The 18310-nt window shown below is 40.9% G+C and overlaps 1 protein-coding gene across 1 annotated transcript in view; it reads left to right on the forward strand.

Annotated features, from left to right (window-relative positions):
• Positions 1 to 18310, forward strand: part of LOC132108299 (septin-4-like) — a 43580-nt gene that overhangs the window by 20788 nt on the left and 4482 nt on the right. The window contains exons 2-9 of the mRNA XM_059514998.1: positions 12998 to 13094; positions 14552 to 14638; positions 14711 to 14834; positions 14983 to 15117; positions 15902 to 16019; positions 16097 to 16198; positions 16995 to 17091; positions 17273 to 17435. Coding sequence (XP_059370981.1) covers positions 13085 to 13094; positions 14552 to 14638; positions 14711 to 14834; positions 14983 to 15117; positions 15902 to 16019; positions 16097 to 16198; positions 16995 to 17091; positions 17273 to 17435 — 836 coding nt within the window. The 5' untranslated portion in view covers positions 12998 to 13084. The remainder of the gene's footprint in view (positions 1 to 12997; positions 13095 to 14551; positions 14639 to 14710; positions 14835 to 14982; positions 15118 to 15901; positions 16020 to 16096; positions 16199 to 16994; positions 17092 to 17272; positions 17436 to 18310) is intronic.

The raw sequence follows: 18310 nt of genomic DNA on the forward strand, positions 1-18310 counted from the left end.
AGGGGGAGAGCGTCCAAAACAAACAGGGGATCTGGTGTCCTCGTCGTGCTGCGGGGATCGTGTGGGTCGGGCAGTGTTCATGGAGGAAGGGTCCAGATAATGGGTGGAGTTTGGCAGCCGCACACACTCCCCTCTGCGGGTCCGGGGCGCAAGGGGTGGTGGCTTCTTCTAGCAGCTTCATCCCTCTCACTGGCCGCGGTGCTTGATGAGGATAGACGGCCTGGCATCCTGGCCTGATGGCTGTGTAAACGGGTGCGGTTCTCATCTGGACCATGGGTCCAGCAGCTCATGTCTCTGGTGGCAACCTTCCTGGACCCACGAGGACACCAGTGTGCATACACAGGGAAGAGACCGGTTTCCTGAGCAGAGGCGCGTGATCACTGGTAGTGTTCTGAGTGCGGCGTGTCCGTCCGTGTGGTGCTCTTCAGTCACAGGCTCTCTGTGGAGGAACAATGGAGAATAGCATTAGCATCCAGTCTTCTGGAGTGATCACTCCCTTGTGTGTCGGTGGCGCTTGAATGTCAACGGCCGTGACCAATCAGCCTGTGACGAGGTTTCCAGGTATTCCTCGTGTGTTTCCAGGGCGACGCTGATGATGCTTCGGGACACGTGTCACAATATATATGTATATATATATATATATATATATATATATATATATATATATATATATATACATAAAGATTTGCGATTTGGTCAGGTCACAGTGTATTTTCCCCTTTCCCCCAGTCAGAGTCAAACCCACTAATTTATAAAATCTACGATGGATATGCATCATCAGTTTAACGGTTGTGCAAAATTTCACGACACATAGCCAGGGATCTACAATTCGGCCATTTTTGTCACAGTTTGAAATAGTCCAAAAAGCGAAAGCTGGTTAATGATTTATTGAAATAAAGAGAATAAATGCAACACATGCTGTGTGCTGATCTGATCACAGGATTTTCTTGGTGAACACAGAACAGGAAAACGGCCAATTTAGATGAATGGACCCAACGAAGGACAGCCGGACAAGCAGACTTAATGACGAATAGCTTCAGTGTGAGAAAGAGCCTTTCGCACCAGCTGTTCCACCCCCCAGGTGACGGACCCAACCACACATCCCTCTGGTAGGACGTTCTTCGTGGTGGGGTGACCCTCGGAGGAGGAGAACTGGAGAGAAAGAGCATCAAGTTTGCTTAAAGAGCATCAAGCTTAATGTTCTTTGACAGTAAGAGATAGTGAAATTGAAACAGCCGAAAAAAAGAGCCCAGCGAGCCTGTCTAGAGTTAAGCCTCTTGGCGGAGCGGATATACTCTAGATTACGGTGATCAGTCCAGACAGTAAATGGACTGGAGGATTCCTCCAGCCAATGGCGCCACTCCTCCAGGGCAAGTCGAATGGATGGAAGTTCCCGGTTACCCACATCATAATTAAGTTTGGCAGACAAGAGTCAATGCAAGTAAAATGCGCATGGGTGAACCTTCTGATAAAGAGCGGAGCATTGTGAGAGAATCGCTCCCAACCGTCAGACGCATCCACCTCGACGATAAACTGATTCTTAGGATCAGGTGAAATCAGAATTGGAGTGGATGTGAACAATCTCTTAAGACACTCAAATGCACATTGAGCAGCCTGTGAGCAGGTAAAACGAGACTTTACGGACGTGAGCCCAGTCAAAGTGGCAGCAACCTGACTGAAATTTTTTATAAACCGGCTATAAAAGTTCGCAAACCCCCAAAAACCCTGAAGCACCGAGCGAGAATCAGGAACAGACCAGTCAGTGACCGCCTGAACCTTGGCGGGGTCCATGCTTATGCCCTCTGCAGACACGACCGAACCAATGAAAGTAACTGACTGGACATGAAACACACATTTCTCGGCTTTAACATAGAGGCGATTCTCTAATAACCGTTGTAATACGCAATGCACATGTTGGGTGTGTACCTGGAGATATGGGGAGAAAATGGGGATATCATCCAGGTACACAAAGAAGAAAATGTTGAAAATGCATCATTTACGAGTGCTTGAAAAACAGCTGGGGTGTTTAACAGCCCGAACGGTAAAACCCGATATTCAAAGTGCCCCAACGGAGTATTAATCACCGTCTTCCACTCATCCCACTCCTTGATGCGCACTAAGTGATAAGCGTTACAGAGATCTAACTTCATGAAAATCCTTGCCCCCTTCAGGATCCTGAAGGCCGATGACATCAGTGGTAAAGGGTACCGGTTCTAAATGGTGATGTCATTCAGCCCACCAATTGAACAAAACAGCTGTTAGTTTCGAATGGTGTGTGTAATGTAGAGAACTGTTTAGAGTTTTGCTAAAAGTTTGTTTTACAATATCACAGAGTTTAAAGCATGTAATGTGCTTATAGTTTTGCAGACTTGGTCTAAATATGTGGTAAATGAGTGAATGGTTTAACTAAGTGGGCCTCAAGTATCACTTTTAGTTTCTAAGTGATTGTAAAGAACTGTAAGAACATTATGCTTACTGATAATCTGTTTCGCATGGTAGTCATGTTTATGGTGTTGAGAATCAAGGTATGTGCTTAGATGCCATGGAAATTATTTAACAATGCATATCTTTTGCCATAGATTTAGGACTGAAAAAAAATGCCAGGTATGAAATGTGAGAGTGTGAGTGAGTGTGTGTGTGTGTGTTCAGGCTTTGCAGGGACACAGTGGCTGTTTAACGTGGTTTAAAGCCTCTAGCTGGACAGAATGACTCAAGACATGCGAGAGACACAAACAGCAGAGAGGAATGAACATTTTTCTGTTTCTAGCTAGGTTTTTCAGATATTCTGTGAGGTCCTGGATGAGTCTGTGATGGCCTTCATATATATGACTGCAAATGAAATGCAGCAGTGTCAGAAGATGTGCAAATAATGTAGGTGTGGCTATGCAAACGAGCTGCAGTGAGCGGTAGACAGTCAGTGGGTCATGTCTCTCTCTCTCTCTCTCTCTCTCTCTCTGCACACACTGGCCGTTTGCTCTCCATCAGTAACAATGGCAGCAAACTCTGAAGTAAACAGCGATTCTGAGGTATGTCTGCACACTTATTTGAATCTGTGGATGTTGACTTGGCATTTGCACAATGCAGTTCCAGAGACAGAGACGAGTCTACACTGAATAGCAGAAGCTGGTTTCTGACTGCAGATTCAGAAGTCTGCAGATGGTTTAGTCAAGCTCTGAGGATGTTTTGTATTGATTTCATCAGATGTGAATGTGATAAAGAGAATTCTAGTCTGATTGAGATACTGATCCACTTTTGTGTTAAAATTCATAATTATTTATGTTTTTTAAGTAATGATCAGCTGATAAGAATATATAGAATATTTTAAGTATGTATATAAGAAATAAATTAAGAAGTTGATACTTCTGTTAATTGGTGGAGTAGAAAGTTATCTGATGTCATTTCTATAATCTCATTTTGGCAAAATACTTATGGTTTTTCATAATAATTTGTATTATTATTATTATTATTATTATCAGCTTGCAAATATATTTGTCACTTTGATATTTGCCCACGTTTATGTTGTGGATCATTTATGGCTGCCCCCTAATAGGTGCCGGTACGCTCACTTGCTCTTAAAATACTCCATCATTTTTGGTCATACTGATAAAAGTAATAGATCTTTTGAATCTGTAAAGACTCTATGTTTTTTTGTGCACAATCACAATAACAAAATTGCGCTTTTGTAAAATAATGAAAAAAACTGGATGCGCTTTATGCCGTCTCGGTCTCTGTGAACTTGAGTGCAAAACTCTGTTTATATCTTTGCTTTACAGACATGAAACATATATCTATAGAGAGTGAAATGTCTAGTTTCAAATGAACCATTTCAAGTGGACAACAAATATTCTCAGTGTAATCCATGTGAAACATGCCCAGAGGCGCATCACTACTGCGGAGATGATCTCTTTAACTGAGAACAAAGAAAGCACTTGTCTATCAGTGAATTATAAAAATGTAAATGCATCCTCCTTACTGTTTTTCCCTGACACGTTCATAATCATTACTTCTGCTGGTGCACTGTGGCAGTGCTTATTAGGCAATGTAGGCAATTAAAGGCTCATTATAATGATTTAAATGGTTTATTAATAAACATGTGATTATTCACCTAATGCTTAAAATGAACGACTAATAGTTGACCAGAAAATTCCTTAGTCGAGGGCAGCCCTAGTATCATTTTGATATTAGTGCACATGTGCTGGACACTGGAGTCTGAACCACCAGCCCTGACCACTTTCACACACTCACTCACACACACACACACACACACACACACACACACACACACACACACACAAAGAACTGCTGATTTACACAACAGCTCTATTGACACACACTCAGCTGCTATCACACACACTCACACCTACACAGTTGGTCAGCAGCAGAGCTGGTGTGGAGCACATCTGCAGGGTCTTCAGTGACACCCAAGTTCTCTGAGGTTTGAATCAGCACAGACTAAATGATTGCTCAGGTGGAAACATTCTTTATGAGGTCAACTGCATATAACTACAAGATAGTATTTTATCATTCAAAACCTTGCAGACAGCATCTTGAGCAAACAGTAAAAGTGAGATGATAGTATTGTGATGCAGATGTGTCATTGTTTGTGTCTGTCAAACATCCCATCAAACCCTTGTGAACTCACAGCTTCAGTCCTTCAGATGTGATGGGAGCATTCTAGTATTGGATAGCTTTATATATTATTTAACTTTTTATAATGAGACTGATTAATATAAATGTGATTCTTTTCATCAAATAAATAATGAGTATTGCCCCAGTGAATGATTTCAGACTCTCCCCTCCCCAGCTGTGGTTTGTGGCTGCTTGAATAGTGCTCTTGTGATTTAGAGGGTTAGTGTGTGACTCCTGGTCTGAGATCAGCTCTCTTCACTCACAGCGCTGAAGTCTTCACGCGTGGCTGAGCAGGTTTGACCACAGTAACCTGACAGACAAGCGCTCTGATAACCTGCTTTCTCGTCACTGTCTCAAAGGTGGCTATATAACACTATAGGCGTGACAGAAAGGTATCAGATCCTTGCTTGCCTGTCTGCAGGATATTAGATCTGTGGTATCTTTACATTTTTCTGAGAACTGAAGAACTGATGAAGTCTGAAGGTCTTGTTTTTGGGCCTCAGGTTTCTAAAGGCATTATTATTCTTAAACTTGCTAATGTGGTGCACTGTATTAATCCAGACATGGGTCATATTCGATTATTCACCTAAATCTGACAAACAAATATGTTTTTTAAAGATTTTGAGAGGGCCAGCCTTGCATTTTTTCCATCTTAAATTGATTTTTGCAACTCTTTATAAATAGGAATAAATCAATATTTCATTGCTGGACTTTTGACCCGTGCACGTTACTCCAACTGGAGTTGTAAATTATTGTAAACTTTCAAATATGACCTTTTTTGTGTTTAAATCCTTGAATGGTTTGGCATATCTTTCAGACATACTATGTATGCCAAGTATGGTGACCCATTCTCAGAATTCGTGCTCTGCATTTAACCCATCACACACACACACACACACACACACACACACACACACACACACACACACACACACACACACAGAGCGGAGGGCATCATTTATGCTGTGGTGCCCGGGAGCAGTTGGGGTTCAGTGTCTTGCTCAAGATATTGCCTGCCCGAGACTCAAACCCACAACCTTAGGGTTAGGAGTCAAACTCTCTAACCATTAGGCCATGACTTCCCAAATTCTAGATTGCTGTAGCACCATGTCAAACTAGAAGACTAGTAAATACAAAACTTCTAAACTGTCCTTGTACTCTTCTTAGGATCTCTTCAACCAGAAGTACAAATATTTACTTTTTTCACCATTTTATGATAGTGAAAATTTCCAATCTTTGCATTCAAACTCCAATATCTGGCTGACCATAATCTGTGTGCATCTGTCTTGACAAGATTTCACTATAGATGTTACAGAGAATATGTTATCCTTATTCAATGTAATATTCATTTAAAGGCATTTTCTGTTTCAAAGTATAATGCAAAGTGAGTTGACTTCTACTAAATCAGATCTGTCTTGACTTAATCTTTTGTTTCTTAGACCTAGAAAATGAGTTCTTAATGAGGGAGAGATATCTGGGACATGCTCTGAAATCATTTAATCTTTCTCAGCTCTGATTGAGGTCTGTTAAGACTTTAATACCGAGTCTAATCACACTTTACCTCACGCAAGCTGCTGCCCTCTCGCACCGCATCTCCAGCATGAGCGGAGAAGGAATTATAGGAATAGCTCACAAACATTGTAGAATTAATTCATTTAGTCATTCACATTTTAAGATCTGCTGTGTAAAGTTCGATGTAAATGAATCCAAAGGCCAACCAAACCAACTTGAGCATGAGTATGTGAATGTCAATTTAAAACAAAACTGTTTATGGTGAACCATTCCTTAAAAATAAGACACTTGGTGGCAAACCATTCATTCAGGAATTCACAGCTCATTACTGACATTCTTCCCATCATGCACTGTGATGCTAAAAGAGCTGCATTGATCTGCAGAGGCCTAAGAACTGAGCAGTTCCCTTAACATCCAAACTGTCCTTGATTCAGTTCAAGTTGTATAGCGCTTTTTACGATACAAATCGTTACAAAGCAACTTTACAGAAAATTAAAGTTTCTACAATATTTAGTAGAAGCTTATAAGTGGTGACTGTCAGTTTATGTGCATATGACAGGAATTTTCAGAAAAATTAATACAAGACGTAGTCAACCAGACGATGAACATTATTAACAGCAATTATTATATGATGCAGTCACAGCAATATTTGTTCTGTTGTTGATTCAGGGTCAGCATCATCTGAGGTCATCTGAGGGGTTGGCATCATACCCAAGCTAAAGAATAATAATGTACATTTGATCAGATACAACTGCACTCACAAATTATTCAAATGCTTGACGAAAGAGATGTTTTTAATCTAGATTTAAACCCCGAACATTATCAGGAAGGCTATTCCAGAGTTTGGGAGCTAAATGTGAGAAAGCTCTACCTCCTTTAGTGGACTTTGCTATCCTAGGAACTACCAAAAGTCCAGTGTTTTGTGTCCTTAGGGTGCGTGATGGATTGTAGCGTGGTAGAAGGCTAGTAAGGTACACATGAGCTAAACCCTTTGGGGCCTTATAGGTAAGTAATGATAATTTGTAACTGATACAGAACTTAATAGGTAACCAGTGCAGAGACTGTAAAATTGGGGTAATATGATCATATTTTCTTGACCTGCTAAGGACTCTAGCTGCTGCATTTTGGACGACCTGTAGCTTGTTTATTGACGAAGCAGGACAACCACCTAGAAGTCCATTACAATAGTCCAGTCTAGAGGTCATGAAAGCATGAACTAGCTTTTCTGCATCAGAAACAGATAACATGTTTCGTAGCTTGGCAATGTTTCTAAGATGGAAGAATGCAGTTTTTGTAACATTGGAAATATGATTTTCAAAAGACAAATTGCTGTCTAATATAACACCCATATTTCTGACTGTAGAGGAAGTAACAGTACATCCGTCTAGCTGCAGATTGTAATCTACAAGATTCTGTGTGGTGTTTTTTGGTCCAATAATTAATATCTCTGTCTTATCCGAATTTAATTGGAGAAAATTATTTTTCATCCAATCTTTTACATTTTTAACACACTCTGTTAGCTTAGATAATTGGGAAGTTTCATCTGGTCTCGTTGAGATATATAGCTGAGTATCATCAGCATAAATGTGGAAGCTAATCCCGTATTTTCTAATAATATTACCAAGGGGCAACATGTATATTGAAAATAGAAGGGGACCTTGTAATCGATCTATGAGTATGTCATGATCTATGGTGTCGAACGCAGCACTAAGATCAAGTAAAACTCTAAAAGCTGTAGATCTGCTGAGGATGTGATTGTGGGTGTATCAGGGGTCTGGTCCAGTGCTTTGGGCTGCGCTGGAGTCGACTGCTGATTGGGGCCCTGGGGCCGTGGGCAGCTCGTTGCACTGAGGGACGAAGCGTCCCTGGATATCGTGCTACAAAAGCCTGAGCTGGTCCTGAGCGGGGAAAGGGAATGAGGAGCTGGCTTTGACAAGGCAAGAAGTTCATATTGTTTCATCCTCACAGAGGCGTTTCAGGTGAGAATCGTCCTGCGTGCTGGGATGAATGTGGAATATATGTGGCAGAGATTATTGTTCCTCATTTATATTATTTTATTTATACTGGAAATGCATTTTATTTGGCCTAGCTTATTCTGAAAATAAAGAGAAATGTGCATCCTAAAGAAGTATTTTATTATGAGGTGTTAATTGGCACAACAGGTAGAAGAGTTGAGTGGTTTACGGTCGGTGAGCAACATCACAGCTTCCTTTATTATTACCGAATTTAGCTGATGTGCTCTCAGTGTGTATGTGTGTGTATATTTTCTATTCCATAATCAAGTAAATATTCATAATCAACTGGTTTCTGCTTATGAATTAACATATAACAATAAAAATACATATCAAATGAGTTGTAGTAGCTTTTATTTGTAGCTGTCTGTTCTGGAGGCTGTGCTTGAGCAGTAACGCTCATGATGATGGAGATCTAACATCGATCTCTGCAGAACTCATGGGGTGTAAAGTAGGTCACCGTCAGCTAATCACTGAAACTGTTAATTAGTGCTGCTGGTCAAGTCACGTGTCACTATTGATATTGTTTTAGCACTGTCATTATGAATCATTAGCTGTATCAATGTTAACTTATGACCTTCTTTATCCAGTGCTGGGTTTATGATCTCTAGTCCCGTCTCTTCAATAAGAAGAATGTTACATAACACAGCCATTTCTAAAATTCTAAGTGCCTGCAACATTTTAATGTTGTAAAAAAGGAGAAATCTAATCTTGATTGATAATGGTATTTATTTATTTTTTTTAAAGTGGTCATAATACAATATAACAGGTTAAATAACTTGTTTTTCTTATAACAAAAATAACTAAACATTTAAAACAATAAAGCAATACAGAAAAAATATATAAAAGTTAAATGTTTTACACATTAAAGTGCAAAAGAACTATAAAGACCAATAGGTATAACTTTACAGTAAGACCTCGTTAGTTAACCTTAGTTAATGCATTAATATTCAAGGCAAGACAAGTCTATTTATAGCACATTTCGTACACAATGGTAATTCAAAAAGAAAGTAAAAAAAAGTCATGAAGAAAAATAATCACAAAAATAAAACAAGTAATTTAAGAACTTGAAAATGAAAATGATTTTACATAAAATACAGTGCAATACATAAAATATAGTGTAATCAGTTCAGACATCGCATAGTGCTCATTCAATAAATGCACAGCTAAACAATGAGCAATAGTTACATTTACTATAGAAGTTATTAATCTTTGTTATAAAATACAAGTCTTCAAGTTCATTACAAGTTCATTACAGCTCATTAAATAACACAATTCCAACTTTCAATTTAAACAATGTGTTATTAAATATTGGAATACCTAAGATTAATGAATGTTCAGAATAATTTTTTCATTGGCAGTTTATGTTAACTAATGAAGCCATAATGTGAAGTGTGAAGAACAATAAAAGATCAAACCACTTTCAAACAATATCTAGGACATTTGGGCTGCATTTAGCGCCATCAGCTGTCAGAGAGTGAATGTGCTCTCACTCAGCGCGTCTCTCACGTGTTCCTCCATGTGCTTCTCATGCGCGCTTGTTCTCATCAGAGCGCACGCGCTCTTTCAAGCAGCATACAGCGATGCTGTGCATTTTAAGCAGCTGATGGGAATACTATTCTTAAAATGGATTCCAAATTCTGAATCATTTGTAATGTATATTTATTCACGGTATTTAGAAGTGCCCACTATAACAATATCGTGCATATTAATCACCGCAATATATCGCATTACCGAGTACCGGCACATGTCTACTGACGTGGAACATTTAGTCAGATATGTGTTGGCAAAGTTGTTCAAACACCAACGAAACTGACAGTCTGGTATCATGCAGGGGTTTTTACACTGTGTATATCTACTTTAGATATATAAGCATATTGAAATATCTCCAGCGTTCTTGAGTAGCTAATGGTCCTGAGAGTGATTCCACTGAGCACCAGCATCTTCTGCTTTTATGTCTATTGGCTGCATCAAGACCTCTTGCTTTAATTCATTGCATTTATTCAATCATTACATCTTTTTCTTTTTCTGTCATTCTCTTGCCATGCTTTCCACCAAATGTTCCCCCCACCCCTGAAACGCACCTGCGCTCCAACCGGCCACTCTATGGTTGGAGATGGCAGAGTGTACAGTAGCCCCGGTGCTCATGGAGGACAGTGTCCTGGAGGCCGACTCTGCATCCGATCAGCAGATCTCTAGGCCAGCATCACCTGAGCCCAGGCTGCATGAGGTGGACAAGGTACTGATGCAACTCCCTGCCTCTTGACCTCTGACCTCTCAGGACACTGTCCAACTGATTGCCCCGTAGATATAGAACCTTCTTCTGCAAGCTGGCATATTTTCTTAGTTCATTTCTTTTAAAGTCAATTCACAATTGACCTTGTGTTCTGTAGTGCCAGTTAACACTGTATTTATCCCAACGCAGCCAGTAGAATTTTAAGCCTCCACGTTCCCATTAAAGACACGTTCCTCTAAGTGTGTGATAGCGGCATTTCAGGAGAAGAATAATCCCCCACAATCCACTGCACACTTGGAAACACTCCATTCCACCCACTCTTCAAGCTCTGTCTCACATTGTTTTCTTGTTATTAAATATCTTGTTGTGTTCAGAAATCAATTCCACTACTTATGTCAGATGGGTTGCAAAAGCCATTTCATGTTGACTTTAAAATGTTCTTTATCAGCTTATTTCATATCTGATGCGGCCTTGAAGTGTTCAATGACACAAATCAGTTTGGCAGAAGGTAAAACACAGATCAATTCAGTGAGAACTGGACTAGCCAGCCTTTGGGAGCTCCAGCATCGCTGCGACCCTTCAGAGGAAACTCAGCAGGAGAACTCGTCCAGGACATCTGTTCAGTTCAGTGTTTGTCTCCTCCAGGTTGTGGTAACAGATTATCAAATCACTTGTCCAGGGTACAGGTCCATGTCTGTTACTCAAACACAAATTCACTGCATGGCAATGCATTATTTATCCACAAAGGTTTAGAGTAGTGGAAACTTGAGTGCTGTACAAGAGAGTGTCACATTGCCCAACTATTGGTTCTGTTCTTTCGGACACAGGAGCTGTTTATGCCGTCTAATTATTGCATCCTTTAAACATGAAGTTAGCTTGTCAGAAGCTCAAGAACTCTTTCCTTGCCAAACACAGGATTTCCTGTGTTTCCGTGTTTTCACTTTTATACGCGAGGGGCACATCTCCTGAATGAGTGCAGATCAAAAACACAAACCAGGAAGATGCAGAAACAAGCGATCTCTTTTTTTTTTGTGAAACTTACCTACACTGAAGTGTTGATAAAAAAAGAAAGAATACTTAAAGTCTGTTTAAAAGTAGCGACTCTTATCTTTATTTTGATTTATTGCATGTTCATAAAGACATGTGTTGAGCTGAACTTCTCTATTGTTCAAACGTCTGCTGTGGATAGTCTCTCATCAGCAGCATCGGTCCTGTCATTATTAACCAGTTCTCAGAGAGGATCGCTGTATTCTGTGTCTGGTGTCTCTTGTCCCGTGTGGACACTTACAGCGGTCATGTAGACGTGTGCTGTCCAGTGTCATCTTCCTCACAAACTCGTTTTAATACTAATGTGCTTTTCTTGGAATCATAAAGCCGTGTCACACTTTTACTATGATGGTAACTTTAATTTTTGGCAAAATGTTTCACTAAAGGGGACTTAATGGGCTGCTAGTAGATAGTAGGTATTTACCATGGTAATCTTTTGTAAGGACATGCACAGTGTTTTGTTTCTAACCACTAAATGGTCTATTCTCTTTTTGCTTCTTTTCTCCATGACCTTAATTTTAATCCACTTCCACACCTGCCCATGTGTTCTGGCCCGACCCTCCTGACCTCAGCACTTCCCTAAGGAAGACTCGGAGGACATCATGGGACATCGCCCGCTGGCTGACCATGGTCCCGAGGGCGAGAGTCACAGCAGACCCCATACACCGGGGACACCCACCTTCCTGAGGCCCGCGGCGGCACCCAGGGGCCCCACAGACACAGAGCACGAGTCCAGATACATGAGCCTGCTGTCTCCCATCAGCCCATCCAGGCCTAAGAGCCCCTGGGGCCGCTGTGACCCCTATGACTCGACTGAGGTAAAGCATGCTGGGATAGCCAGGGTTTGATTCCCTCATACCACTCTGAAGGACTCACCAAAGCACTGTATTATGTTGGAGTGTACCATGGTATTCTTTGAATCCTTTAGTACCATGGTACATATCAAAATACTGTGATATCATTACCATCCAGCACCAGCACTATATCAGACTTCTGGCACAGGACTGTTCTCTGAGGGAGCTCAGTAGCACCCATACATGTTTTTGTTCTTGAGCTTGCGTTTCACTTCCTTGTGTTTTAATGACATGTTTTCAAGTGGATCCTGTTGGTGGTCTATAGCATGTTTGTGAAAGATGATAATGAAAGGCGTGAAGCTGATTTTGGGGGACCGGTGGTTTCCTCCCAGAGAGAAACGCTCAGTGTGTGCCAGCTCCTGCTGCTGCTGGGGGTTTAAAGCATGATGATAAGAGACACAGCCAACATAAATGAAGACTGACATTTCACTATACTGAATCAGTGCTGAGGAAAAAGCTTTCCTTTTGCCTCTTGGATCATCTCTCTCTATTTTTCATAAGAGTAGTTAGTATGTTATACATTTATGCATCATTACAAGGATTATATATTGTTTATTAATATTTTTGTATTCTTATCATTTTGAAATATAAAAATTTTTACTTTTTATTCCTTTTCATATATCTGCTCAGTGAGCTTTTTAATACTGTTTAACATTATTTTATTCTCTCTTGCTTGCACTTCATTTTTATTTATTTCTTCTTGCTAGGACCATGACAAGGAGTATGTGGGATTTGCGACTTTGCCAAACCAGGTTCATCGCAAATCTGTGAAGAAGGGCTTTGACTTCACTTTAATGGTTGCAGGTAAGTTCAACATCCACTGAACAAACACTGTGCAAGTGTGTGTTCTCCTGTTCTGTAGATCAGAGGTATAGCTCACCCAAACATACTTTAGTGAACAGTAGCAGTCAGGGCCTTCAGTAAGCAGCTGTAAACTACATATCCTTACACATCTATCTTACACATCTCTGTAACAGCTGTCATTCCATGTCCCTTTACTCTTATAAAAATAAAAAAAGATAAACATGGCCGAATAACTTGTGCTCGGTGCTAGCTGTTAGCCACTCATAGATGCAATCTTTAAAATGGAGCACAAACCCATTGTTAGCGAATTCAGTGTAAGTAGTTTATCCTTCAGTTATTCCTCTCTTGTCTGCAAAAGAGTGCCTTGAAAAAGGCAGATCGGCAACAAGATCCTGTGTAGAGGCGCCGGCGACAGAGTTTGGAAATTCCCAACTAAACGATGGACGCAGTGTTGCCAGATTGGGCTACTTTAACAATGTTACCGAAGGTTGTTTTTCATGTCTTCTGGTTGAAGCGACCTCAGTGATGGTATTTTACCACGAGAACCCAGCCAAAAATGTGTGTTTATCTCCTGGAATGCAATTTTTAACGGGGGCCACCTCGAAATGCGATTGGGTGGGTTTTGTTGAGACACCTGGCAACCCTAGCTGGGGAAGCACTGGGCACGTCGCTGATCCCAGAGGGCGTGATGTCATGGAACGTCAAAATCTGATTGGCTGATGATTCTGTCACTAACGCTCGTTACAAATCAGATCTGACGATCTTGAACAAAAGGGAAGCACTAACTGTAGAGCTGGCCCAGTTTTTATAGTCTATGTGCTTATTTTACAGTACGTGCACTTACACGTACTTATAGTGTACTTACAGTGTATTTATCTAAGAAAGTTCTGGTAATACAAGGTAACTACATGGGGTAGGGTTAGGTTTAGGGGTAGGTTCAGGGTTAGTACCTAGTTATTACATAGTTATTGTAATTACTATAAAAAGTACCTAGTATGTACATGAGGAACAGGACTGTAAAATAAAGTGCTACCCTTTTATTTAGGATATTTCAGTTCAACCTCAACAAAACTAATCATAGGCCATTTTGTGGACATTACACAAATGAAAATGATACCTAAATAATAATAATAATAAAAACATTTTTTACATAATGTTATTTTTTTATAGGGCAGGCAGAGAAGGCCCTGCGTGCCCTGAACTGTTAGTGAACCATTCTTTGTTCACACTGCTCACTTCCACTTACTAATATTGAAGCAGTCGTGCATCACTGCATCTCTCAGACCTTCACGTTCTTTCAGATACGGCGGTCAGTGACTAGATTGTACTGTATTACCCACATCACTCCGAGTGTGACAGCAGAAGTGATGACAGAACATTCATTTTTGGGTGAACTGTCGCATTAAAGTCAGTGGTGTTGTTGTTGATGATGATAGTGGAGTTTCTCTTCTTCACAGGAGAGTCAGGTTTGGGAAAGTCCACCCTGGTCAACAGTCTGTTCCTGACAGATCTCTACAAAGACAGAAATCTGCTCAATGCTGAAGGTGAGGCTCATCTCTGGCAGTGGTCACTTCCCTTTACGGTATACTGATCTAATAATAATCACTGTGAGACAGAGAGGATCACGCAGACGGTGGAGATCACCAAACACACGGTGGACATCGAGGAGAAGGGCGTCCGGCTGAAGCTCACTATCGTGGACACACCAGGATTCGGGGACGCTGTCAATAACACTGAATGGTACAGAAAGGGCTTCAGGGTTTCTGATATCAGTAGATCCTCGTTACTGTAAGACAGTGATTCGATACGTCTAATACTACCGTGATATATAATGCTGTTACTGTGAGAAATCTCTTACTGTTTCTGATCTGTGCGTTTGTGTTTTCAGCTGGAAGTCGGTGGCAGACTACATCGACCAGCAGTTTGAGCAGTACTTCAGAGACGAGAGCGGCCTGAACCGCAAGAACATCCAGGATAACCGCGTGCACTGCTGCCTGTACTTCATCTCGCCCTTCGGTCACGGGTACGAGCGCCATCAGCAGTACTTCAGATCTGATCAGAGGGCCGTGGCTTCACCGCAGAGCTGTGGTGCTGTGGTGCGAAGCTAATATTCGAACCCTGTGAAGGCTGAGCCGTCAGATCCTACCATTGTGTTCTTGATGAAAACCCTAACGCTCGCTCGCTCCAGAGGATGCATGTGTGTCCCTGTTCACATTATTGTGCACTATTCTATGCTGTTCTTCTACACAGTTAAAAAGTGTGTTAAAAATTTTAATTACAAAAAGAAAAAGTGCCCTTTAAATTCCCAGATGATGCACTTCACCTAAATAACAAGGCTGGACACTTCATGCACTGATGCAATAAATCTGATCATGCAAAATCACTCATCTTAATGTTACATACAGTGTGCACATTTCTATTTAGTCCAAATATACATTTAATATCACTTATATAAGTGGCTTTACATGTTGTTTGTATTTGAAGAGCAACAAGATCAAGAGCTTGATGTCTGTCTGAAATAGTTCTTCCAGACGCTTGACCCAGTCATGTGACCCAGTCATGTGACCCAGTCATGTGATCTGTCTGTGCCCTCTGCTGGCCAGGTGCGGTTATAGCTGTCGGATAAGTGACACCAATCTCTGTTCAACATGGATTCAGAATGTAAAAGACTGTAAATGTCACCTTAAAATTCAATTTTAAGCAGGTTTTACCTTTAGGACTGGGCTTTATTTAGGCGATGATTGAAAGTGTGTCTTGACGCAGTAGTTTGCTGTGTTGTGAGAGTGATTAATGTGTGTTGGTGTCAGGTTAAGGCCTCTGGATGTGGAGTTTATGAAGGCTCTTCATGAGAAGGTCAACATTGTTCCTGTACTAGCTAAAGCCGACACACTCACCCCAACGGAGGTCAAGAGAAAGAAAATCAAGGCAAGTGCTCAAGCTGTCCAGATCTGTCAGGTGTGTCCAGATGACCCGTGGACTTATTTCAGTCTCAAACCCTTCAGATCCGAGAGGAGATCGAACAGTACGGGATAAAGATCTACCAGTTTCCAGACTGTGATTCAGACGAGGATGAGGACTTCAAACAGCAAGACCAAGAGCTCAAGGTCAGAAAAGACATCCAGATGCCCAAAGTTCTTGTTTTCAGTCAATGTTTCAGGGATTTTTTCTTATATATTATTGCACATATCTTCAAATATGTAACGTTTCAGACAATAAAATGAGACGATATTTATGACCTTGGACCACAAAACCAGTCATAAGGGTGAATCGAGAAATCTCGATGCGTATTACTAACCAAATTACATCAATTTAAAGTGCTCCTATTATGGACATTTGAAAACAACTTTTCACGCAGTCAGTGTGTAACACAGCTCCAAGTGAATGAAACCATCCATCAAGTTTTAAATCTAAAAGTGTACCGTGTATAAAGATATTGTCTCTCAAAAGAAAGAGTTGACTCTGAATCATAGAAACGAGTCGTTTTTAAACGAATCTCAAGCCGTTTTATGTTGACGTCAACATGGCACATTAGCATATTGCTCGCTCACTTGTTGGTGTTTTTGTGTTGGTCTGATTGAAAATGCAAATTGATTCTTTGCATCTACATGCTGCTTTTGGAGCGGTAAAAATATCTGTTTCCCCGGTAACACTGTACACAAAGCAGCACTGCACTCACAAACACTGCTTTATCAGGCTTTAAAGGTGAGATGAAATGAAAATGAGACCAATCACTACAGATTAGTCACCCAGAGGAGGGGAGAGAATCGTCTGGGAGTCGTTGAGCAAGTAAAGTAAAGTCATTACCCATGATAGGGGCACTTTAAGTTTATTTGTTCTCTGGTATGGGCTGTTTGTGTAGTTTGTGTTGAGATGGTCGGTCTGATGGTCCTCCTCCCTCAGGACAGCTTTCCCTTCGCTGTGATCGGCAGTAACACCGTCGTGGAAGCCAAGGGCAAGAGGGTTCGAGGACGTCTGTACCCCTGGGGAATAGTGGAAGGTATGATCCTGACAACAAACATGCGTCAAAAACATGTCTCACCATCTGCAAAACCAGTCAAACACACACACAGGGGCTACCTTTACACTGTATCCTTTACATTTACAAGACCACATGAAGATATCCATCATATTTCATGGTCATTAGCAGACTGGATGTGAACTGTGTGTCTGTTGGACAGTGGAGAACCCAGCGCACTGTGACTTCGTGAAGCTGAGGAACATGTTGGTCCGGACACACATGCAGGATCTGAAGGACGTGACCCGGGAAACACACTACGAGAACTACAGAGCACACTGCATCCAGAGCATGACCCGCATGGTGGTGAAGGAGCGCAACCGCAAGTACGTACCCCCGTCCTGCCACACATCACATTACTGAGCCAACACACATCACTTCCTGTCCACCGTAGAGCACTGCTCAACACTACGTCATTAAAACACAAGTTTATATATGTATATATATGTGTGTGTGTTCTGGGAAAACCTTTCAGATGTCACGCTGGGACATTTGCAGCAAATTTGAAAAATAAGTTGAATGTGAATTTTTTTTCAAAATTAGTTTTCCATTAAATGATTATTCTATAACATTTTGTCTATCATCTGTGAAAATATCTGTTCAGAAGTCAGTTGTGTAATGCAGAAGAACTCTTTCTCTCTTAACAGCACACAAACAGTTAACATATAATAATATAAATGAACATTTCCCTCCAGTCCTGTGTAAACTGCGGCACGCAAACGTTTATTGATTTATTATTTTATATGGAGAGATGAAAACCATCTTTCTGGTCTCAGTCAGTGTCCTACAGATGTTATAATGGACTATTACACATCCAGAGATGAAGGATCAGATGATGATGTCACTAAAGAGGAGGAGTCCAGTGACAGTCTGTTACATGCACAGCTGCACAAACACTTGCGCTGTGCTCGCTTTCTTAATGTAAACTACAAGATACATGAGCTGTGCTATCTAAACATACCAGAGGTGATCAGAAGTTCGAGACTATGCCCATCGTGATAAACGACAGAGAGCTGTCCTCTTCAGGGTTTGTGTGATGATGCAGTACAGCACTCCTGACAGACAGAGATCCTTTAACACTTGATCCTGTTTTTCTCCAAATTACATTCCTGAAAATCACAGATATCAACCAACTTCAGAGAGCCATAACTTTTGACAAAACGAAAACAGTTTTGGAAAGAATTTGAACTCAGCTTTCATT

The sequence above is a fragment of the Carassius carassius genome, chromosome 28, assembly GCF_963082965.1.
Source record: "Carassius carassius chromosome 28, fCarCar2.1, whole genome shotgun sequence".
In the NCBI taxonomy this organism is placed as follows: domain Eukaryota; kingdom Metazoa; phylum Chordata; class Actinopteri; order Cypriniformes; family Cyprinidae; genus Carassius; species Carassius carassius.